At 41.5% G+C, this 24069-nt stretch overlaps 1 protein-coding gene across 1 annotated transcript in view; it reads right to left on the bottom strand.

Annotated features, from left to right (window-relative positions):
* Positions 1-2378: 2378 nt before the first annotated feature.
* Positions 2379-24069, bottom strand: part of sorcs2 (sortilin-related VPS10 domain containing receptor 2) — a 392590-nt gene continuing 370899 nt past the window's right edge. The window contains exons 14-27 of the mRNA XM_080485810.1: positions 19315-19422; positions 16838-16958; positions 16453-16586; positions 15581-15700; positions 14886-15057; positions 14617-14803; positions 14352-14485; positions 13069-13192; positions 12487-12599; positions 11284-11406; positions 11108-11207; positions 9583-9685; positions 8586-8734; positions 2379-5101 (exon numbers count right to left, since the gene is read on the bottom strand). Coding sequence (XP_080341936.1) covers positions 5037-5101; positions 8586-8734; positions 9583-9685; positions 11108-11207; positions 11284-11406; positions 12487-12599; positions 13069-13192; positions 14352-14485; positions 14617-14803; positions 14886-15057; positions 15581-15700; positions 16453-16586; positions 16838-16958; positions 19315-19422 — 1753 coding nt within the window. The 3' untranslated portion in view covers positions 2379-5036. The remainder of the gene's footprint in view (positions 5102-8585; positions 8735-9582; positions 9686-11107; positions 11208-11283; positions 11407-12486; positions 12600-13068; positions 13193-14351; positions 14486-14616; positions 14804-14885; positions 15058-15580; positions 15701-16452; positions 16587-16837; positions 16959-19314; positions 19423-24069) is intronic.

Raw genomic sequence — 24069 nt, forward strand, 5'->3', positions numbered from 1 at the left:
CCAACTGAGAGTTTCCTGGAGTGAATCCCAGCTAACTGTGGGTGGAGGCAGGCTCCACCAGAAAGTCGCCACTCCACATGTTCATCAAACACTGAAAGAATAGTTATCATTTTATATAAGTCACACTTTATTAGAGTTACAGTGAAAATGCACAAGTACAAATAAACACTGATATCCCCTTGCACAATGGTCAAAATCATTTATTGATTGATTCATTGATCAGGATTCAGTGCAGTCAAGCTTTGTTCACAATTACACTTATTCCATGATGCAGACAGGAACCAGCGTTAAACTTATAGATTTAATCCACAATCCATTTTTAGCTCTATTTGTCATCGTGACGTGAGAATGAATGTTCTTATACTGCTTTATGTTTGTGACTGCTTTTTATCTCTGTAAGGTTTTGTTGTGTTTTTATTGTGGTATTTCTTCATCTATTTTTGATGTTATCTTAATAATAATAATAATAATAATAATAATAATAATAAATTATAATTGAGACAATTTTAAACTGTCATTGACACAAGTATTAAAAATGTACTTGATAAATTTGAAAACCATAAAACAACAGCAGTCTATCAAATTGCAAAATACATTTCAAGAAACATCTAAGAGGTCAAAATCCTTCGCAGCGCCACCTGGGGGACATGCTTCCCATCGCTGACCAGCAGGGAAGCGAGGACCCGTTCAACGCTGCTTGCAGCTTTAGTCTTTCTTTGGAACAGTGCCACATGTGGAAAGATTCGGAACAGCAGTCCAGGTCATCCTGCATATTGAACCTGTTTTGGTCCACGAGCTGCATGTTTGACACCCCTGCTGTAAAGATCATGCAGCAGATTAATTCTCCAAAAACTATGGAATGGCTTTTTTTTTTTAAGAGTGTGTAAAATAACTTTGCACCAGACAGAACTGTGAATCAGTCTGAGCAACGACACCAACGGAGGGTTACAGTTGTAGCGACATGTGGCGACATCAATCCCAGCATCAACATTTCAATTGCACAGTTTTCAGCTGAAGGTGGAGACGGAGATGTTCAGGCTGTGAGAAGCTTTATTAACGCAACAGAGGAAAAGACCATCCCATTCATGTGTATTTTACCACAAGTACAAATACTTTCACTCCATTATGAATCTAAGGAGAGGCCCCAAAGTTTAGGTTATGTGTGGGTAACCCTATAAATCCAACTAATACAGTGGCAGCCAACACTGCAGACGTTGTTAAAGAGTTGTTAAATGTTTGTTAGAGGAAGAAGATCTAGGAATAGATAGGCTCCTCCATACTTCTTGCATTGTGCGTCTGCAGACCGCTTCTACTTGCACGCGGTTCCATTCATACTACATTTCAGGGTTCACATCGGGACGAGGTCCATAACGTAACGATCCTGAAAATATTTCCACTTCTGGTGTCCGGCATTCTCCTCCTTTCCTGAAGTTGTTTATATTTCACTCCAGGAGTTCTGAGCTGTCCGGCGATCTTTATATTGTGTTAAACTGGTTGTACAGACCGGGAGTCCGTCGGATCTCCTCACACAAACACCCAGATGACGTCTATTGCTGTTGTTGTTCGTTGCTCTGGCTCATGCGTGGTTGGTGTGCTCAGTCTGAGCGGTCATAAAAATTGAGCTGCCATCGGAGTGGGATGATGATTTTTCCGGCACATGGACCAATGTGGACTGTGCGGCCACGTAGACGTGGAAAGTATGAAATGGCCTTAAGCCTGGCTGCTCTGCATGTCAGTCAAATGATAAGACACCTCTCATTCTTTTCTTTTCTTTTAGAACAAGCCCCCTACCACTGCAATCTATCAGTTGATCACACTGGTTTTATTTGACCCTTTGGACCTCAAGTTATCCAGTAAACCAAACCTTACGTCAAATTCCCGGGCTTCGACTTATCGGTTTGTGTGTCGCTTCAGCCGTTCAAGGAACTTTGAAGTTGATTTTGTTTGTCTGCAGGTTTTACATGTTCCTATATATAGTTTCTGTAGACATTACTATCATTTTCTTGCAATTATTTTGCTGTCCACCAAAAATATAATGAACTATTTTCCTTGTGTTTGTTTGTCCCACAGATGTGGCACACATGTGGTACTGGGTGGCTGAAATTTGGCTTAATGGTTTACCATCATTGTGTTTTGGCTGTCAGCGGCATGAGCAGAAAATTATGAAAATGAATGTGTTACTTGCTCAACGTATTGCGTTGGGAGTCTTCTGGGAGTCACCATTAATGCTCTCTTGAAAGTCCCAGTAGGTGCAGTTGGGCTCTAATCTCTCATATACATGAAACTTAACGAACAATAGCTGTAGGTATGTCAATATTCAAATACTTAAAAATGTTTTGTGCTTTTCAATAATATGTCAAGTAAACACGCGTACAAGTTATGGGAGTGATTTATTCCAGGATGCAGGTTGAGTGCACTATGCTTCCTGAAGAGGACACAATTGTTTTAAATTGCAAACTCAACAGATCAAACAAACCAGCAGAAAGAGAGAAACAGTGGAAGAAAAATAAACAATATGGTCAAAAATTACACTGTCAGTGTCATCATTCGTGAAACTCCACGACTATTACATCGGAATATCATAATCCCCACTTCCCCTTATTTTTGTTGAAGGGGACATCGATACAATGACGACACATCACTACAAAACTAAGAACAAGCCGAACATGAGCAGAATATGTACAAAAGATGAATTAAGTGGGGAAAAAAACAGAAGGAGTGAGTGAGCAGTTGTGGCAAATACAAGAAGAACCAAAGGCTGATCTTGGCGGTTATGGTACCACTGGTAGACTGTTGTAGGCCTTCAATCCAAAGACCTTTAGATTCAGAGTCCGGTGCCGTCCGATGCACGGAGACAGCAAGTTCTTACATCATTAGTGCAATCAAACGGACAAAAACAGAACGACCTCAGCAGATAAAGGCAACAGAAACACTATCCAGTGTTCATCTGGTGGGGAAAAATAGACAGGTGTATCAAAAATATCCATGTACAGAGCTGTCGCTGTGTGGCTGTGAGTGTCTTTAGAGGACAATGAAATTATTCCCAGTTAACGATGAAGACGGTGAAGTACTCATGAGATTACAGTGAAAATATCGATGAGAAGCAGGCAATGAAGAAAGTGGAAACAGTGAGACCTTCGTATCGAGGAAACTCACTCTGGAAACAAGCAAAAAAAAGTGTATTTTGGTAGTAGTGTAAAACGCAAGCACGCACGCACACGCACACACGTCAAAGGGAGTATTTACAAACTGGAGGTCACTGTTCGTATTTACACATTTACAAAACCAAACCTTTGAAGGAGACGTGATTCCACCGCGGGCTTTGCCTAATATAGGCTGATACAGTCAAATATATCAAGTACACTTTCCCTCCATGACGGCAACCTTTGTCTCCAGGGGGGACGAGTCTGCCCTGACCCAGAAAATGTGAGGGTTGTGGGAAAGGTGGGGGAAGAGGAGGGGAAAGTGCCACAGAACTTAGACTTGACAACAGGTAATGTTGCTGAGCAGATCTTCATCTGCTGCATTAGGCACCATGGGACGGACATGTGGATGTATTGAACTTATGGAGACGCTTGGAAAAACATGCCAGCTTCCTCTTCCTACCTTCGCAGGAAGCTGAGCTCTCCAGGTACCTGCAAGTGGAGAAAAGTGCAACAGCTCCCTCTTGTGTTTACATGCCAACAATCGTACGCAGACCCCCGAGGGCTCCTCACATCCAACGATTGACTTGAGATTATTATTGCCTTTGAACTGAGTCGGAGTGGACGGGCAACAGTAGGGAGAGGTGTAGGGGGAGAACATACCAGATGTAGACAGAGACACCTACAATGTCTTCATTTGGACTCTTGTACCTTGTGATCTGAAATCACGTGAGCACCACAGTCTTCATTGGTTCCTTCATTGGTGACACTTGTTCTGACTGGAGACAGGCTCAGAGATGAAAGGTACAATATGTAAGATTCAGGTAATTCTACTTCAGTCGTGCCCTGTGACATTATGCAGGAGGTCTTTGTGAACCTGACCTGTATGTAGTTGAGCAATTCTGTTTTTGTTTTGGTTGCTCTGACCATCCAACCTAAATGCCCCATGACTCTAATGTGATTTCAAGGAGTCATATTGTGCGAAATTTCACTTTCTAGTGGTTTTCCAATAATAATATACATCCTTATGCCTGGAAACGACGCCCCAGAAGTAAAGAAAATTTGTCCTCTCTCTCCCTGGCTTGTTTCAATTTTTAAAAAGTGTGTTGCTCCACCAGCCAATCAGAAATCCAACCCTATAGTGTTGCTGGGGGTTTCGCCAATCCCAATTCAGGTAAGCCCTCCCTCTGACCCTCCCACAATTAGGCAGCTCTGCTCTGACACATGGCACCATGAGAGGAAGCACTTCCTCCTCTTCCCAAGATGGGCATGTGTGGGCGGAGCCAGTCCACCTCTCACAGACACAGCAGATTCTGAATGCAGCTCCTATTATCCAACATTCAAATGGATAAAAATCAAGGAAAACCTGGATTTGGGGCAGTAAACTTTGAATACAGCAAGGCTGAACAAATTTATGAATTGATATCCTGATTGTTTTTGGTGACATTTTCCTCAAAATTTTGAGTTTTCTTGGAAACGAAATACCAAAATATTACATATTATATCTTTAAATGTAAGTGACACATATAAAACACAGACGAGTCATCAACATCTGGATCCTTCCTGGGTGTCAGCAGGTGGTGTGAAGGGTGAAAACTTGATATGAGAAACCGGGTTTGCGAGTGACAGGAAATTCAACCCCTGTGGTGCCCCGTGTGAGAGGGAAAAACAGTGAAAGGGAAATCCCTCCAGCTGGCTCAGCTCCTGCAGCTTCCACAAAAAAAAAAAAAAAAAGCATAAGAAAGCTAGAGCAGAGGCGTTGAAGAGTGTCCAGGGAGGTGAAGGATTAAAAGGGGAGGAGGGAAGGAGGTGGAAGGCAGAGTGGAGTCCCTGTGCTCGTTGGCCACCTCGGGGCCAGGCTGGGCTAGCTCGTCAGCGCTGCCACGGCAGCCATCAGCTGGTCAGGTAACTGTGCAGTTCTCTGGAGTTGATGCTCAGCACCACACCTGAATGGTTGCCTGGAATACAAGAGGGCAGGAGAAACAGGGGGGAGCTGCGTGAGCTCAGCGCCAACAGCGACAAAGCTAAATCCAAACCAAGACAAGATGGTAAAAGTTCCCCTGTGGAGGTTTCTCATCAAAACACATCATATGAACGGGTAATGCCAATGTCAGGGTTTCCTTACTCTTGCAAACCATTAATCAAATTTAGGTTTTATAATAATACCAATCAAAAATTTGCTTTCAAATTTGAAAAGTGAAAAAAAAAGCACATCAAGGGAAAAAAAAAACGACATGTAAAGTGACATTATTTCTCAAAGCTGTTTATGTGTCAACGAAAAAGGACTTTCTTCAATAGACATCATCAGCAAATATTGTATGCAAACAAGACTGACAGCTAGTTTGAGCACTAATTATATGTAAAATTTAGTTCAATGACAAAAAATCTGGAGTGAAAAACAAAGACTAAGACTTCCTCATCTAATGATGTAATTACTCAGGTAGTTTTAATCAAACACCCCCCAGTGGTATTATATGAAACTGCAGGATGACGCAACATTGTTTGTTTTTTTTTGATAGATTTGACAAAATAATTATATATTATGATAAATTGTATCACGACACTATGAATGTAAATTACATTAATAGAACTTTGATGCAAAATATAAGAAATACTAAAAATTAAAGAAATCTGAATGCCATAGTCACCCATTTATCAAGTGACAAACATTTCTAATAAATTAATATTGGTGTCATAACACACTTTTGTTTATTTTCTGTGTTATTTTTCGTGGTTCGGGGTGATTTGATTGGATATCATTGATTTATTCACAATTGTCATTATGAAGTAGTGCTTTTTTTAATTTAAAATGTTGATAAATTGGTTTGCAAATTGAATAAGTACTTTATAGGGACAAAGATCAGCAGATTCCCAGATTTTTATGAGAAAATCAGTTGAAACCTCCTCAGGGTCTCTAATATCACTTCAATATTCATGCAACATTTTAAAAGTCTTTCTTTAAAATGTCAACACACACTCAGTAATGTAGTTGTAGATTTAAAAGAAAAAGCCTTTGTTCTAGTTATATTGGAACAAAGAAAACTTGGACAAGACTTTAAGAATACAATAAGAAACACTTATTGGCTTAATAAGTGACGATTTCCATCTTCAGCTACGTCACATTGAAAACACACCATCAGTTTATTACGACCCGATGAAAACTCTACTAAATGTCACTACAGTGGTTGTAACTGAGCTGCTTTTGTCTGAAGGTTCTTGTCAGAATTTAAGGAGTTGATCGATTGTTTGTTCGGTGAGGTTCAGTTTTTCTCTCGCTGTGAGTAGCAGAATAGGGATGCTACTAGAATATTGGTTAAAGAGCTGAAAAGTGGCTTTTCATGCAGTTTTAGCTGCAGGGAGAATTGATCCATAAAGTGGTCTAAAGGTTTTTATGTGAGTTCTGTAGGAAGTTTCCCAACTTATGTGCTGGTCAAAATGACTTGGAGAGAGACCACGGCCCTGTTTACACGACGTTTCCAGAGAAAACGCATCGTTGTTGCTTTTACGTTTCAGAAAGGTCTTGCTTGGTGCTTTTCCAGTGGCTCCAAGCACCACTCTTCTCTAAATGGACTCCTAAAACACAATGAAAATTTTCCGTTTTCACTTGAAAACGTCTTATAAATAGGGGCTATATCTTGTGGATAAATACAACTTCCTGATTAGGCCGAAGCTTCGCTGATAGATTTAACCCTTTCAGGGTAGACAGAACCTTCCTGTCCAAGTCTAAAGCTAAATATTTGAGCTTTTAAGTTTCCAAAAGGCAAAACTCAGAAGTAGAAGACAAGCTAAGACATGGATCCTGGTTGAGTGAAGATTTGTGTTTATAAAAACCAGCGTCGACTTGAGCTGACATACCAAACAACTCACACACAAAGCCTGTTGGACTTCTTGAATATGGAATATCAGGTTTATACCAACGGATCAATTTTCTGCTCCTCGTAGCTGTAGAACAGCTGTGAACACTGTCATCTCTGACCTTGTTGTCTTTAAACTGAACATTACAGCCAGAAGCAGCTCAGTGGAACATTGCTGACTCTTTTTCTACGCTGCTAACTTAAAGAAACTTGCATGTTAAGACCAAAAAGTCTTTATAGAATGGATTTCTACTTAATGAGATGAATTTGTTTTCATAGAAACTCTTGCAATTTACCACTACAAATATAATTTAACAGGATTTCATAATTAAGTATCGTGACACATCATCATAAATCACTTTGTTGGCATTCAACTATAAAGAAAATAAAAAAACTGACAAAGGAAACTAGAAATAACTTCAAATTCTTATTCACATCTTCAACATTCAAATAAAACTGTCTCAAAGAAACTTAGGTCCCGTTTACACGACAACATTTTTGGTAAAAGGGCATTGCTTTTGCTTCAAAGACGTTTTGCGTTTACATGGAGACAGAGCCGGAACATTTTCCAAAAGCCCCACCTTGAGAGCCATTTTCAGAAAGTTGTGCGCTCAGTGACTGCCAGCATTGCTGCCATGTAAACGTTGCCCGCAACACACGAGAAGTTTTCTGTTTTCACTTGTAAAATATAGTGTAAACAGGACCTTAGTGAACCTGATCAAATCAACATGCCGTTACATCATATTACTGAACTATAAGGTTGAACGTGCTCAGAAATGCAGGTAATGACCCTAAAACTACCAGTGAAAAATGTCGGAGGGGGGGGGGGATCCTTGATCTAGACCAGGGGAGTCAAACTAGGGACCTCATAGAGTCACTTCTGAGATTTACTTTTATCAAGGGGGCCAAACCAGCTAAATTAAACTCTATTAACTCTTAAGTACTAAGCAGAGAAAATAATAAAGACAAACACAGTTTTAGTCTCAACAGTTTTACAAACCTTACAGAAACGGAAAAGTCTTCTTCAAAAAAAAAAAGGTGACATGACTTTTTAATTTATTTTTCAACAATTCCTTGCGGCACTAAATATTTTGTTCTATCTCTAATGAATTCCTCCAAACCTGCTGAATCTGATGCTAATGTCAGCTTGGTAGCATGAGTATCAAGTTGCACCAGTTAGCTCGCTAGCATTAGCACAGCTAGTTTTCACCGCTACATTAGTGGTTTCTCACCCGCAGGCTACTAACAGGATCTTTTTTTCAGTTCTGGGTTTCGTTGTACTGCTACGTCTGCGACTACTGCTAAAACATTAGACGAATCAGGAACAGCAGATTGTTTTATCATCCTGCCGGCCGCTTTTGCCCCACAGGCCTCACGTTTGACTCCCCCGACCTAAACATACATTGCAAAGCTCAAAGGTCTTTAGCAATCTCCAGAAAGATGGAACAATGTGGCAGTAGTCAGAAAGCGTGAAGGCCTCAGTACCTTGGTGCGTGTTAGCTGCTGGTGTTAGTGGCCTGGCTTTAGTAGCAGTGGTTAGTGGTTGTCCTGATAAGGGAACGGAAGGTGGGGCTACCTCCTGCGTTACCTAGAGTCTGCGAGTCCAGGTCGTCGTCGATAAACTCCTCGCCCTGGATGATGTGCTGGGTGTCCTCGCTGTGGTTGACGGGGCTTGTCATCTCCTGCTCCTTCTCATTGTGCATCTGGGCGTAGACATTGCGGCTGCCCGGGAGCTTCCTGAAAAACAGCGGGGGATAGGCGTCCTCAGTCCTAAGCCAAGGACTGTGGCATTCGATGTTTTTGTAAGATGAGGGCTGTAAGTTCATGTTTTATTATCAAGTGACTTTTGGTGGATATTTGTGTCCGGGACGCGAGGAAGTGCCTCTGGTGGGTTTTCAGTGTGAACAGACAGCATGCAGTTACACCAAGAATCCCTCAACCAGGAGATTCCATGCAGGCTAATAGGTATTTAAACAATACAGAGGGTCTGCAAGTAATCTGTATGGAGCCACAAAAACAAGTTTAACCGTTAAAATAAAGTTTAAATACCTAGTGCCAAATAGTGAACTAAGCTTTAGGCCTCATTTACACGACAACGTTTCAAGTTAAAACGCATTGATTTAGCGTTTTGTTTTTTTAAATGGCAACATTTTGAAAACGATGTCCATTGGCACGGAAATGGCAGAAACGCTTAAAACGATGTAGTATTCCACTAGTGGGTGCTGTTGTTTGTTTTTGTAATGAAACCACACACACACATGCAGAGAACGATACGCTATAAACATTTACACAGTGAGTACGCGGACATTCATGTTGACAGACGACCAAGTCGTTTCCATGGAGACAGACCCGGAACATTAAAAAAAAGTTGCGTTTTCTCCATTTGTCATGTAAAAACGGGGCCTGAGTGAGGTTTAATAACCGAGTGGTAGCTACGAGCACTGCACACAAATACACAGATTCAATTACTACACAAAAAATGCCATTTAAGGATAAAATTGAGAACCTGTATTAGTGAATGAAAACCTCATATTTAGCGAGTCTGTGCATGCACTGAACAATATCGTTTAGACGACATGGCTCACCTTTTGAACTTGTAGAGGATGAAGGCGCCGATGGCAATGATGCTGACGAGGAAAATGACTGCAAGAGCCCAAATACCCGGACTCCCAGCGGCTCCATGGTAGCCTGGAGTGACGATACACACACGTCACATTAACGGGTGCAGAAATACATTTGGATTTTTGAGGAAATAAAATGGAGGAAAAAGGAAATCGGGTGCCTGAGCTGCTAAACTCTCCTTGTGGAAGCTGATGTTCTGAGAGGTCAGAGTGAGGAACGCTGCTGACTGAATGACACAATATAGACAACGTGGTCCAGCTGGTGCAAAGTCCTGTGATGACTTCACGCTAATAGGTTTATGAAATATGCGTACTGTGATTTAAAATACATGAAACTGTTTGCATTGTTTATAAAACGAAGGTACAAAGTGAAAGCTGAAACCAATTTCTTTGAATCTCTTCTGCTATTTTGATTTTGTGACGGATCATCTAGTACATAAGGTTTTATTCGATTTTTTTGGAGAGCTTCAGATGTGTTGGATATCGTTCTGCCCCCAACACGTCCAAGTCCATGGTATCACTTTTAACTTTGTGGCTCTGGAGCCATTGCATCGTGAACTTGAACAATAATGCATTTAAAACTCTAATTCATACACGCCTGTCTGCGTGTAATGTCACTTGTGGAAAATGTAACTGGAAATTGAAAATGTATATATAGTCTAATTGCATGCAATTGAGAACACTTTAGTAAACTAGTATGGAGGTGTTATTGGTGAAAAAGGTTTGAGCACTTATAAAAGTGGAATTTGTACTTGTGTACAGTGAGTTGTGTACCTGTAGAATGATTTTCTCTCTACAAATACAACACCACACTTGCACATTCACAAATTCTTAATTACAGGAGCACAAATCCTAATTTACAAGTCTCAGATTAAAAAAACTGACACGCTCACATTTGTCCTTTTATTGTTGCAGTAATTTTGGTGGAAAAACTTTGTGCTCCTGAATCAATGTGTCAAATCAAATCAAATCACATTCCGCGGCTCTCAGCTGAGATACATGAGGAGAAACTACCTGCGCATTCAGTCAACAGAGAAATTCCACTTTTACAAGTGCTCAAACCTTTTCACCAATAACACCTCCATAAATGAAGCCCCTTGACTCAAAAGCAGAACACAGAGGAACAGAAAAGGCAGAAATAGAGGGGATCAAGACGTTTAGAACAGCGTCTCCTCTAATAGCCACCTTCCGCAAACAGCTTGTCCATTCTTAGGAGCAGAGTGATCAGGTAAAAACAGCAAAGCACAGCACGGACTGGAGGACATTCGTTGGAAAACCAGGAAAGGAGAGAGCCCAGGAGTCAAAGACGAAGCTGAAGTGTTGAGTTAAATGTTTCAATATGGTTCATGAACGCACCATTCTCTGAAGTCGCAGCTGCTGAGTCATTAGCAATTAGACCAAGGCCTTGGAAATAAACCAATAACATGCAGTGGTCATTAAAAAAGGATGGAGGCTTCATGAAGTGCGTGCGGCTCTGTGCAGAGGGTACCTGCGTTGGGGTCGGCGAGCGTCACCAGCACCTGGAGGCCGCCGCGCACCACGAAGCTCACGTTGTTGTCGTTGAAGGCCTGAACGACGGCCGGGATACGCTGGGGAGAAGATGACAGCAGGTACGTTTAAAATGGCCGGCGGAATCCCGGCGCCGTGTGCGGATTCACGTCTCACCTTGTCCACAAACATGTTCCTCTTGGCCGGTTTGGAGTCCAGCGGGAGGACGTAGAGGTCGGCGGTGGTGGGCAGACCGGGCTTCACCACGGTGACCAGAGACTCCTGAGGGACGCCCGTGACCTGGAGGCAGACGTTCAACAGTCACGTCAATGCTCTGCCTTCGCATCGTATGTGGAGCGTGAAATCGATGGTGTCATTTTTGTTGTGTCGTTTTTTCAATACAGCTTGTCCGTGTATGTTAAATGGAACTGAAGATTCATCAATGGTGATTTTTTTTCTAGGAGGTTTCAATGAAAAGTGACACAGAACTTTGTTGACAAACTGTTTTACCATCGAATATAACCAACGTCTCCTTGAACTGTGACAAAACAGACGGGGGGAACCATTTTCTACATGAAGAGTCACATGATCAGATCCAGATCAGGCTGCAGACCCGTTGAGGATCTGGGAGAGTTTAGCCTCTTTTTTCTGTTTGAATTGCTCTGATTGGCTTTTTAATACCACCCACATACATGCCTGCAAATAGCAGGTAAAATATCATAGGGATTTCTATAATATCTTTTCTTTGGATTCATTAAACACATAGAGAGACCAAGATGGCGGATCGAACCATCAACTTTTAAGGAATTCATGCAATACTCAAATTATTGACTGACTTACTGAAAAAAGCACTATTTTTCAGTTCTTCATATTCAGTCATTAGATTTTTAAGTATAATCATCACACTGATTCTACAATGTTCCAACAAATTTGTCCATTTGCAAAGATTGATTACAAGAATATTCCAAAAGAAATTAATCGTAATTCTTCAGATTTGAATGTAAGAGTAGTTTTCTGGGGTCACTTGTTGGGATGGGGGTTCCCTTCTTGCTGAATTATCCTTATGGAGACAAAAACCAACCTCCTGTAAAATGTATTCAGGACAACAGTTTGAAGAGTTTCTCTTCACTGGAGCTCTTGTACTCACAGAAGTGAGATTCATGCACTGTTTGTACCAATGTCACCAAATGTCAAGAAGTTATCTGAGGTCCAAACCTGCTCAGATGAGGATTCTTCTACTGGAAAGAACAACATTCATCTATTACTGCTACATCATGAGATTTGTTCCTTGTTCAGTGGCACTAGTTGGGAAAATCGTCCCTAATGTTTGGATGAAACGCTTACAGACGATGGATGGATGTGAAAGGGATTTTTCCGTACCTTTGCCAGTATTTTGGTCACCACCTGCCCGATGTCGTCCCTCCACTCCGGTATGTTTGGGTTGAAGCGGTCGAGGTTCTTGCTGAAGCTCAGAGGGATTACCTGGAAGTTATCTGCAGGGACAGTCAACACGTCATTCCTACAAATCAAAGCAGGCTGCTGGAACACACCGCTCCGACTGGAGGGACGCATGTACAGTTGTAAGTGGAAACGGCGGTCTGCGTCTGCAGAGTCAACATGAACAGATGTTCATGCAACCAGCAGATACAAGAAACAAGACATAAACAACATCAACCTGAAGGCTACTGAAGCGAACTCTTTAGAGACGAGGCTCATGAATAAAACACCTTCAGCCTCCATCCAGTGGCACACTTACAGGCACCAACGGATGAGATCATCCTATATTCTAGGGCAACAGAGGAAATATAACGGCGGCAGATGAGCCTCAGCCGGAGCTGGGTGAATCATCCACCAGGATTCATTTCATGTTTGACTTCTGCTCCCCTAACTGATTTGGAAAAAGCCCCCGAAGACCTCAGTGAACTAAAGTCCACAGACACTTCTATGATTCTGCTTCCTTACCGTAGACTTGCACGGTCCGGCTGTCCTGCACCATGGATCGGCCATTGGAAGCCTGGACGGTGACGGAAACGTCTCCCGCCTCCGGGAAGCGAGTCAGAAGGCTGTTCTGCAGAGTCAGCGTGGGCTGCAAGAAAAGTGAACACTGCTAGTTAACCTTACATGTGTCGACAAATATGGCAGTTTGCAACTTTTGTCGTCACAGAGACGGAGTCGGAGTGCTTTCAAAAAGTTGTGTTTTCAGTGGTTCCGAGCATCGTTGTGGTGTAAACAGACACCCAAATGGCTACGAACGCTTTCCATTTTCACACTGCTGTACGTCTTCTGTTTAGCAGCAAACACAACATGGTAGAAGAATTCTGGTTCATACTTTGGCATCAACAATTATAAAGAAAAGTCATATGTACTTGAATTAATGAGATAGAAATAAACATGATTTCAATTTAATTCTAAGTTTGTGTTGTTTTGATTTGGAGACAGTTTTTTTTCTGTAATATTATCAATTCAAATTCATATAGTGGTTTTAAGAAAATAACTTTTAGTGCTTATATCTTCATTATGTCGCCAAATTATTCTTAGTTAAACAAAAGGATAAACAATGAGAGTTTGATTCAATCAGCACATATTTTGTTAATTAAAAAACTGGTAAGGTGTTACATGTTGAATTCTTTAAAAGCGAACAGTAAATTCATAGAAAAAGACAGTTTTAAGACTTTCTTCCACTCTATTAAGTCAGTAGGACTGAATACAGCATGTGGTTTGAATGCCCTTTAAAAAGGTTTTATTTAAATATGCGTTTTCTTTTTTCAGTATCAGACCATTTGAGAGTGCTGGTCTATGTCAGAAATGATAAAAGCTGAACATTATTGGCTCGAGTTGCCTTTATTGAGAGTGTCCTTTCTGTTTACTGCTGTGATATTGGAGCATAAGTGTCACTGACTCCATATATAATAAAAACTCTATAAAAGCCTTTTGCTTCAGACAGCAGGTTCATCTTTAGGAAACAATGAAAGACACAGACAGTTAATCGTGAATCAGCTTTAGTTTAAAGTTGCAGCATCAGGATTGACAGGATGTTCTGAATGACACAAAAGGACAAAGTGGGAATGTCATGTTTTAGTCTTTTCCTTTCAACCTGGCCCTGAAACTGCTGCGTCATCTTGACCTGGAGCACTAGAGAAGTCTAGGAGACCTTAAACGGCAACATCGACGTTCGGTATTTTCCACTCTGATCAGGCTTCCATTGCCATTATGTGTGAGTCCATGCTTTGGGCCTGGTGGTTTACCTGCAGACTGTCTCCTATCCACCAGTAGAAAACCGTCAGGTTGGCCTCAGCTGGAAGAACGACGGCTGTCAGGTTGACTTCGTGGTTCCGCCCTGCAATGGGAACCACTTCCAGGTGCACTTCCTGTAGAGGGGCTGCAATTCAAATAATACCAAACAAATAGCACTTGTTTAGTTTGTCTTGAAATCTCATTGAGAAGACACAGCTTGAAAGCTACAGAAACATAACGATGTAGAAGGAAAGGTGGATGCATTGGAAGGCTGACCTGTGACCTGGATGTACATGGTGGCCTCGTCGTGACCGGCCATGTTCTCGGCTTTCACTGTGACCTTGTAGATGCCGGGCTTTTCGTAGCGGTGCTGGATGGGCTCATCCGTCACCGTCAGGTTCTGGTAGATGGCTCGGACTCCGTCTCCCAGGTCCACCTGGTACTTGGTGCTGCTAGTGTCGCCCTGTCGGCAGAAAGAGGCGCCATGAATTCAAAAATGTCAGAACCAATTAAAGAAACACGCCGACGGGCAAATGCCTCTTCACCTGCTCCTGGTGGACGATGAAGGTGATGTCGTCTCCGGGGGCAACGGCCAGCATCTGCCCCTTAATGCCAACCTGCAGGCCTCTAGGGGGCAGCAGAGGGCAGCTGTGCAGTTTGGAGCTCTGCTGCTTGTTCAGCCCACCTTCACATGTGTTTAATATCAACTTCCTGTAGCTGGAACGCAGCAAAGGAGAGAGTGCAAGTGTTAGCATGAAGGTACGACAAGGGTCTTCAAACAAACACAGGTTGTTGCTGTTTAATGGTCCAATGTGAGTATTTCTGAACAAGAGTGAAAACTTTTCTCTGTTTTGTAACTTTGGACCCAGAGCTGTGGGATGAAAGCTGCATAATGCTTGTAAGTCTTTCAAAGACATGCATAACTGAAGGATTCTGCCTCCAACTCCACAGCTACACATCAGCTTGAGTTTCAAACAAGTGAAATCTTAGGTTTCCCTTAAATTGTCAATTACGTACTGATGTTACGGGTAATTTTGTATTTAAAGGAGAGCTTGGATTATTAATATTCACATCTGAAAACTTGTTGTAAGGTCAGATAGGGTCAGATTGAGGTTCGGGACAGTGTGTGCGTGTGTGTGTCTATGTGTGTGTGTGTGTGTGTGTGTGTGTGTGTGTGTGTGTGTGTGTGTGTGTGTGTGTGTGTGTGTGTGTGTGTGTTTGTGTGTGTGTGTGTACTGACCCAGTGCTGGACTCGTACTTCTGTCCCTGATGGCACTCTTCAGGCGGGGCGTCCGGATCATGCCAGAAGTCAGCGAAGCAGCGATCCCCTTCTGTGTGGGCGCGCTCAAAACCATAGTCACTACACGCACACACACACACGCACACGCACACGCACACGCACACAGAGTTTGTTCATTGCTATTTATATATAAATTGATGTGAGGAAACAACGAACAAAATAGAACATGTAGCTAAACAGCATGCCGCTATATTGATGCCTGATTCATTTCACTGAGTCCATGTTAGTCAAAAACTTGTAAAACGTGTTTTTCTGCATGTACTTTTGAGATTAAAGTTGAAGAGTGGAAACATTTAGAAAAAATAGATAACTGAAATAAGTTAAGTTGCAGGAGTAAGATAATTAACATGTTTTGTTCTTCGATTACACGTTTCAAGTGAAACTAAATTTTATTTGTGGTTTTTTTTTGTTTGTTTTTTAGAAAAGTTTCGCATTGAGATGCCAACGTTTTGAAAACTGTGTCCGTTTACAAGGAAACAGCAGAAACACTGAAAACAATGTAGTGAGCACACTGGGCCACAAGTGGGTGCTGTTTGTTTTGGTAATGAAACTACAAGCACAAAGAGAACGACACGCTATATAACAATGGAAAGTACGCAGACATTCATATTCGTATTCATTCTCATGGACAGATGACCAAGTTGGATTGTTATTAAAGAGACTGTCAAATCTAAAACTCCCACGTCACAAGAGAATATGGAGTGGGAGTCATGACGCTCTGGAGACGGGGACTATTATTGTCCGTCTACTGAGCATGTGCATTATTAATCCTGTAAAGTAGACGACAGCATGTGAGGAAACTGTAGACTCACCAGTTGAAGTCTTTCTCTGTGCACTGGCAGGACTTGTTGGTGAGGGTGGAGGTGTAGCTTTTTCCTTTGATGCAAAATGACGTGTCCTTCCTCTTCCTGAAAGTCCGCTCCTGGCCCATGATGCACTTCTCTCCCTTGAGGGGAAGAGATATCGAGACACATCGAACCGTGTCGCCCAATGCTACGTCAAGAATGCAGAATGACTGTTGTGTTCAATGCTGGTGAACCTAAAGAGCATAATAAGTCAAACAATCGAAAATAAACCGACTAACCTAGGTGTCCTCGGGATGGAGACCTTTGCATGTACATGCACCATATGGGCATGTTTAAGTGTGTGTGTGTGTGTGTGTGTGTGTGTGTGTGTACAAGTGTGAGTGTGTGTTACCTGCAGGTCTGTGAGCTGCCACGACTCGTAGTCGGACTCGGTGCACTGACGGGGGAAAGACTGCCTGAAGTCCACTTTGACCAGCTCCCAGTCTGACCTGTAGCTGATGTGGCCGAACACACTGAAGACACACAGGAAACACACTGATGAATTGCCTGTTCCTTCATGTCGGTGGACGGTGGGGAGCTCTGTCGCCTCCCAGTGGCGGGTAAGTACCTGCATTCAGTTGTTTTGTATTGCAACATAAGAGACTGTGGAGCCTCTGATTTACTGCAACATCACAGTGAAGCCAAACACTGGTGGACACGACCACTTCAAAATAAAAGCAATAGAAATTTTCCCAGCTCTTTTCCATTTTCCTTTTTTGTCCTCATTTTAGATTTTTTACCATTTTAATAATATCTTGGCTGTTTAGGCGGTTGCAGCTTTCAGCCATCTTTTTTTGTTTACTCACTATTTATTTTTGTTTTCTTTTAACCTTTTTAGCTGTTTGAACGATTTAAATTGATTTGGTTTCAGCCGTTTTTGCTACTTGATTACTTTTTGCGGTGGTAACTATTTAATTGGTTTTAATAATTATTACCATAGCTATTTTAGCAAATTTAGCTGATTAACATTTTTTAGTTGTCTTAACCAGTTACATGTTTCAACCTTTGTAGTTCAATGCATCTAACTAGGTTGTTTTAGTTTTGTTTAGCCATTTTTATTTTTTTTTTAGGACTTTTTGACCTTATTTGAGGTATTTTAGGTTGTTTTTTGCAGTTGTAGCTGTTATGAATACATTCTGAATTCTAGTCATTTTACACATTTCACTGTCTTTTCGCACAGGTTTTAACTTCTGCAATTTCATCTTTTAACCTTTATTAGGGCATTTGTAACATCTTTGTCTGTGAAGCCATCTCACACTTTTAGGTGTTTCATGTATTTTAACAGTTTTTGTGTGTTCAGGCCATTTTAGCAGGTTTTAATTTATATTTTATTTTAGCTGTGTTGCACTTTCATCATATCCTACTCTACTCCTTTCTATTCACATAACAAACATTCAGGTGAACTGGCATCAAATCAGTTGGTCCATGTGCTTCAAAGCTTTTTGCTTTCAGGTTCAGCTTTCTATCAAAACGATGAAAATCTAAATCAAGTTTTAATTTCACTACCTTTTTGCAAACAAAATCAAAATAAGGAGGTAATCTTCAGGAGCTAAAGAGCCACAAGGTTGTCCAGAGTGCGGGGTTGCACATCCCTGGTGTCGTGCTAAAGAGCATTTGGTTCAGTTACAGGTAGAACTGCATGACCTCTGACAAATCCCAAATCTTAATCCCCGTCCAAATCTTCACTCGTGTAGTTACACATTGTGCATCAGCTGCCTTGACTCTCATATACAAATCATGCTCCAAAACCCAGATAATCTTCACCTCAACAATCTGGCAGCATTACACATGGATTATATCTCCAGTGGGAGCACCAAGCAACTCACATGAGGTAAAAAAGAAAGATGCAGTATCACGTCTTTGCCACTAGATGGTGGTGTCCATCAACCCCAGTGCTGATCTGGTGGTTCTGGCTTCATTGTTTTTCCTTCCTTATCAGATCCAGACCACCAAGGACATGTTCAATCTGCCTGCTTACAGTCTATAAACTCTCCAGTCACTTTTAAATCTGCATTTTGTGGAAGGACCTTTCACATCTGCCTCTACACCACAGGTCTGCAACCTTCACGACCAAAACAGGCGATTTAACGACGTTCCGCCAAATAAAACACACCTGTAGCCACAAAACACAGCCCATAAAGCATTTTATATGAAGTTTTATTATACATCCAAAACCATAGCTGAGGTTGTATTTATGAAGTTTGAATTATGCAAATTAGAACCATTTTTACAGTTTTATTTTGTTTCTTTTTCTCCCCTTTCTTTTGAGTTGGTTAAACTATTTTAGCTATTATATGCATTTTAACAATTTGGCCATTTCAGCTGTTTAGAACATTTAAGGTTTTTTACCTTTTCCCTTGCTTTTTCTGAACTTTCAAATTCCTCTTTTGGTTTTAGCAATTTCAGTTTGACCTTAAATCTAGCGACAGCTTATTATTTCTTCGATGCATGTTAGCATGAGAAACAAGCTCATTTCATATGTTGTATTACTTTTATTGGCACATCGTTGGTGCACCATAGTAAAATCTCTCGTTGACTTCAGCTCTGTAGTTGTTAGCATGCTAGCGAGAGAAAGAAGTTAGCATGCTATATGTGCAGGAGCAGAATTAAATCAAGCCGTTGTAATATTTCACTCTGCACTGCTTGTGCAGCTAAAAAGACATAAATTCACACGTTTCAAGAATTAATTTACTTACGAGTAAAGCTGAATGATGGGCTCTCATATCACAAACAGCTCATCACGTAAACATCATTTGGAAAGAATCCAATCCGCTTCACCAAAATAAAAGTGACAATGTGCATGTGGCCAATGTTGAGCGGTTCACTCACGTCATGACGAGGGTCTCGTCTCCCGGCTCGCTCAGAAGCCCGTCGACAAACACGGAGGTGCTGGTGAAGTTGTGAACGCTCCACGTTCGGCCTTCGTCGATGCTGAACCTACGAGAAGGAAGACGCACAATCAAAACCAGAATCAGAGTCCAGACTTTTCATCAACGACTTCAAGCTTCAAATGGCTCAAACACACAGTAAAATCAGAGTTCCACCAGTGAACGGACATCTCAGAATCACTTTGTCTTCCTTTTTAATTCGATTTTGATGAATTCAAAACATAACAGCATGTTAGAAATGTTAGAAACCTTCAGAGCTTCATCTGATGTGCAGTGGCAGCAAACAGATCCATGAGGCGAAATCATCACACTTTGTACAGGGAAATCGACAAGATTTCCCCAAATGATCTTTATTTGTCAAGCTTTTCCATTCATACATCCACTAAATATCAACTCGTTGTTGTTGTGTAGCAGCACTTGGCGTCGGGGCTTTTCTTCAATCCCGACTCGGAAGGAAAAGAAACAAACAAGCTGAGCCATCTGCTCCACTCTGTTCGCCGCGCCGACGACTCCTGCCGCCGCCGCCGACGGAGGGGGATCGATGTGGAATCCAGCGGCGTGTCGCTCGCACTGCAGGCTGCGCGTTTTAATGGCTTTCTAACACAGGCGACAATAAGATAATCAGCAGGTAAACACACGCAGTGGGAGGAGAGTGGAACGAACACACAAAGACACTTGAGGATGTCGCTTCGGAGGCCTCGGTGTGCCTCAAAGAAAGAGTTGTTGCCTTTTCTCACAGTGGAATCAGAAGGACGGAGGGTTTTAAAGCTTTGGAGCTTCTTGAAGTTACTGCAGCTCTGAGGGGTGAAGAGGTTTTATGTGCAACAACGTCTTTTTTGTCTTTACACCAAAACCAACACTGTTAGGTCACCAGTAGAGACGGTCAGTTCAAATGTCTGTTTCTTCTTAAATAATTCAAATATATTCACACTTTTACTGTACTATATGTACTTTAGTATAGTTAAAATGCCAATACCAATGAAAGTGGATGGCAGTAGAGTTCAAACCCCAAAAACGGCTGAAATGTACTGAAATGAAGTGATAGGATCAGTTAATCAAACCAATGTGCAAACATGGTGGAGCATATTGTTATCAGGGCTCAACAGGTCTGCAATCAGATTCCTCGAGGGCCTGCTGTGAAATATTTTCGTTTCCTAATTTATTTGAGAGACGAATGGAGGAATGTTTGTTTTACTAATACAGAATAAAGAAGTCTTTCAGAGGGATCGGGGAAAAAAGTGAAGTAACAACCATAAGCTACGATGGCTGACACTCGTATGTTTGTCATAAATCATTCTTCTGACAATCCAAAAAAGCTGGGTGTCCTGATGATTCCACATTAGATGGTTGTAGGTCTGAATGTGTTCGTCTCATGACGGCCTGGCGACATGAAATGGCTTTTTCTTGCTTCTTGCTCTTTGTTGGCTGGAAGAGGCTTCAATGTTTTGCAGTCATTGTCTGGCTCGATCAGACGGTGCATCAACTTTTCGACAAGGAAGATTCATGCGGTGTTCTTTGTATTTTGTCCAGTCTATTTCAACGTCTTTGGTCTGGTGAAACTGTCCTTATATCAATTGTAGTTCTACTTCTGGGCTTTGGTCATATTCTGCATTGTGTCTCATTTCTTCCTCTCCTCTAGTTTTAGGTGTCGTCTTGTATTATGTGCATGGAGGCAGCGTCCTCAGTTGTGTCTGTGCCTGTTGCTGTTGTTTCTGAACCATCTGAGTGTTTCGTTTGTCACCTGTTGCCGTCTGGAGTGCAGAACATTAGAAGCCTGTCAACATGAACAACTTCTTTTTTTAAATTCTTGTTTTGTTTGACTGGACTTTCTTGCCACAATGGTCACTGTCAAACTGACCACATAAACAGTGTGGAACGTGGAAGAGTAAGTTGGTAAAAGGTCAGTTTGAGGATTGGAATAAAAGTGATCTTGTTTGTTGTTGTTGTCATTCTAACGACAAAGTAAATACATTACGGTTTATTTCACCTCAATGCCAGATGTAGATAGAGAACAGTTTCCATCCGTACTCAGCGTTCATTTCATTCAGATTTCTGTTTGTCCCTAGAAGCTCACAGAAACGGATCAATGTCGCAGTACCACCTGCAGCGCTGCCTCACATAGAGCCTCTTTCTCAATATCAAGATCAGAATTACTTCCTGCTGTGGCAGTTGCAGTACCTTTGGCTTCTTTCTTCTTGAAAAACATACTTGTCGTCTTCTTTGTATTTGGCCAATGTATTGATTTAGATCTACCCTCTGTCGGGTGGATCGAATGCCAAAAGTTCTCTCCAGTCATAAAGGCAGTGACATTTATACCAGCTGAGGTGCAAAGATTTGTTTCAGTGCCGACCTAGAGGCTAAATGAGCCTTCAATGCTTCTTCGTTGGTGCCGAGTCTGAAGGGACTGAGGTGATACACAGTATTTGATTGAATTTGAAAGATTCAGAAGGACTCAGTAGTTTATTTGTTCTTCAAATTCAGGTTTTGTATAAAGCCAATAAAAAAACATTGCCAATGAACATCCAAGAAATGTCTGAAAAAAGAGAAAGTCACTCTAATTTGAAAGGAGCAGACGTCTTTATAAAACCTCGATTCAATTCCAAAGCAGTGGAACGGACTGTCACAGTGACAGGAATTAGATTATGGAAAGAAGTTCAGAAAGAAGTGAAAGAGTCAGGACCTCTCCTGGAATTCAAGAAACACATAAAAACTACACTGTTAAAAAAGTATGAAAATTAGATTTGGACATAAATAATGTGAGATATTTGATTTGAACAAACATGAAAAGGATGGTTTGTATTTGTATTTTGTAAATACTGTACATATAAGGCACAAAAATATCAGTAAAACTGTAAATATTTAGAAAGTTGGACATTAACAAAATAAAAGACTGATGTAAAGTGATTGTGAGGTAACAAAGGGCCAGATATAAGACTGATCTTCTCATCTGCTCCTTTTCATTCACTGTGTCAGATTGGAAGTTTTGTTGCAGGGAGTGTTTTTTTTTTAAATGATTACTTTTGAATTAAAAATAAATAAATACTACTACTAATAATAATAAAAAAAGAAATGATTGCCCCAGAACTACAGACAAATGACTTCAGGTTGTTGGGTTATGAAAGTGCCAGATGCTTCTCACAGTAAGAATGGCATGGGTGGGAGAATGTGGACCTTGATCGAGGACATCAGATGGGTGGCGGTTTTTTAGTCGATGCTTTGTCAGCGAGTAACAAGGCCAATGAGCGGTGGGGTGACGAATGCTCTGTGGTCAACAGGACTCCAAGAAAGGCTTTTTTTTATGAAGGCTGAAACAAGCTATTGTGATCAGGTGACGAAGAGAGAGTATCTCTGAAGCACTAGGTACCCTCCAACGGCCCAGAGTGGAGTCCTGAACCAGAGATGTGTTTGTGGATGGACAGAAACAAGTCTGATCATCATTCACAAAGTTCGACCTTGGGAGTCGTTTTCACAACCGGTGTAAATGGAAACCCAAAATGCAACAAAACCTTTGCATTTTTACTTGAAAACGTATAAACGGGTTCTAAAAGCATCAGCTGGTCCTCCAGGTTCGAGGACGGGTCATGGGGCCACGACAACTCCGGACGAAAGCCCAACTTGGGATGTCAATTTGCTAGGACCCCAAACCACCATCCGTCTTGGACCATGTTTAAAACCTCTGAAACAGCTCACGTCATCCAGGAAATGCAGACCTCCAGACCAAAAACCAGCTGGTGAAGAACTATGATGAAGGAGCTGCAAGAGATGGGTCTATCATGGGACGAAGAGGCGGCTTTCAGAAGCAAATGGGTAAAAACACAGATATTATGCGAATATTTGTAATGAGTGTCATGTTTTGTCATTATTTACGTGAATTCTACATATTCTACACAAGCAGCAATGAGGGTTTTTTTTCATGTCTTCTGTGATTGTTATCAAGTTATTGTTAGTTTGATATATGCAAATCAAGTTGTACGATCGCTTTTTATCATCTTAAATCAAATTAAACGGCATTGGCTTCAATACGACCAAACTGGAAAGCTCTGAAACAGAGTAGGGGAACCTCCTCGTGGCGTCAACTGAGCAACTTCCAGCAATTCCACGTGCCGATATCCTCAGTCACCCGTCCTATTAGATCTCATTTCCGCCAGCTAATACCCGAGTTATTAGAGTTATTTGAAATGGAGGTCGAGATAACCCCTTAATCAATCAGATTAGCCAGCCAAACTTATAATTATGCTTCATGCCAGGCGCCAGCCTTCACTCAGATCCTCCAGCACAGTAAGGAAAGCTAGAACAGTACCCATCATAAATCATTAATGTACACAGCAGAGTCCTGTCCAGGCGCCGTGTTATGGTGGCATCTCATTTCTCAGCCTGCTACCCTTTCTTAATTAACTGATATGAATGCCTTGTGTGAATTACAGAGTGTTTAAAAAAAAAATCCTCTTTGGAGTTTGAGTGAGTGGATGAGAGGAGCCGGGGAATTATCAGAAATAACTTGAGTGTGTGCGTGTACACGCCAGGTAGTTGCTTGCTTTTCAAGTGGCTGTGAACACGACATGGCTTTGATGCGTACAGTCGGAGGTATACCCCGCCGCCTCACGGGAACATGCCGGAAATTATCTTGGAGAGTCAGAAGGAAAACACAGTCTGGAAAATGAGTCTTTATTTTGGGAATGTGCACATGGGGAAGAGT

Source organism: Lipophrys pholis, assembly GCF_963383615.2.
Source record: "Lipophrys pholis genome assembly, chromosome: 18".
Lineage (NCBI taxonomy): Eukaryota > Metazoa > Chordata > Actinopteri > Blenniiformes > Blenniidae > Lipophrys > Lipophrys pholis.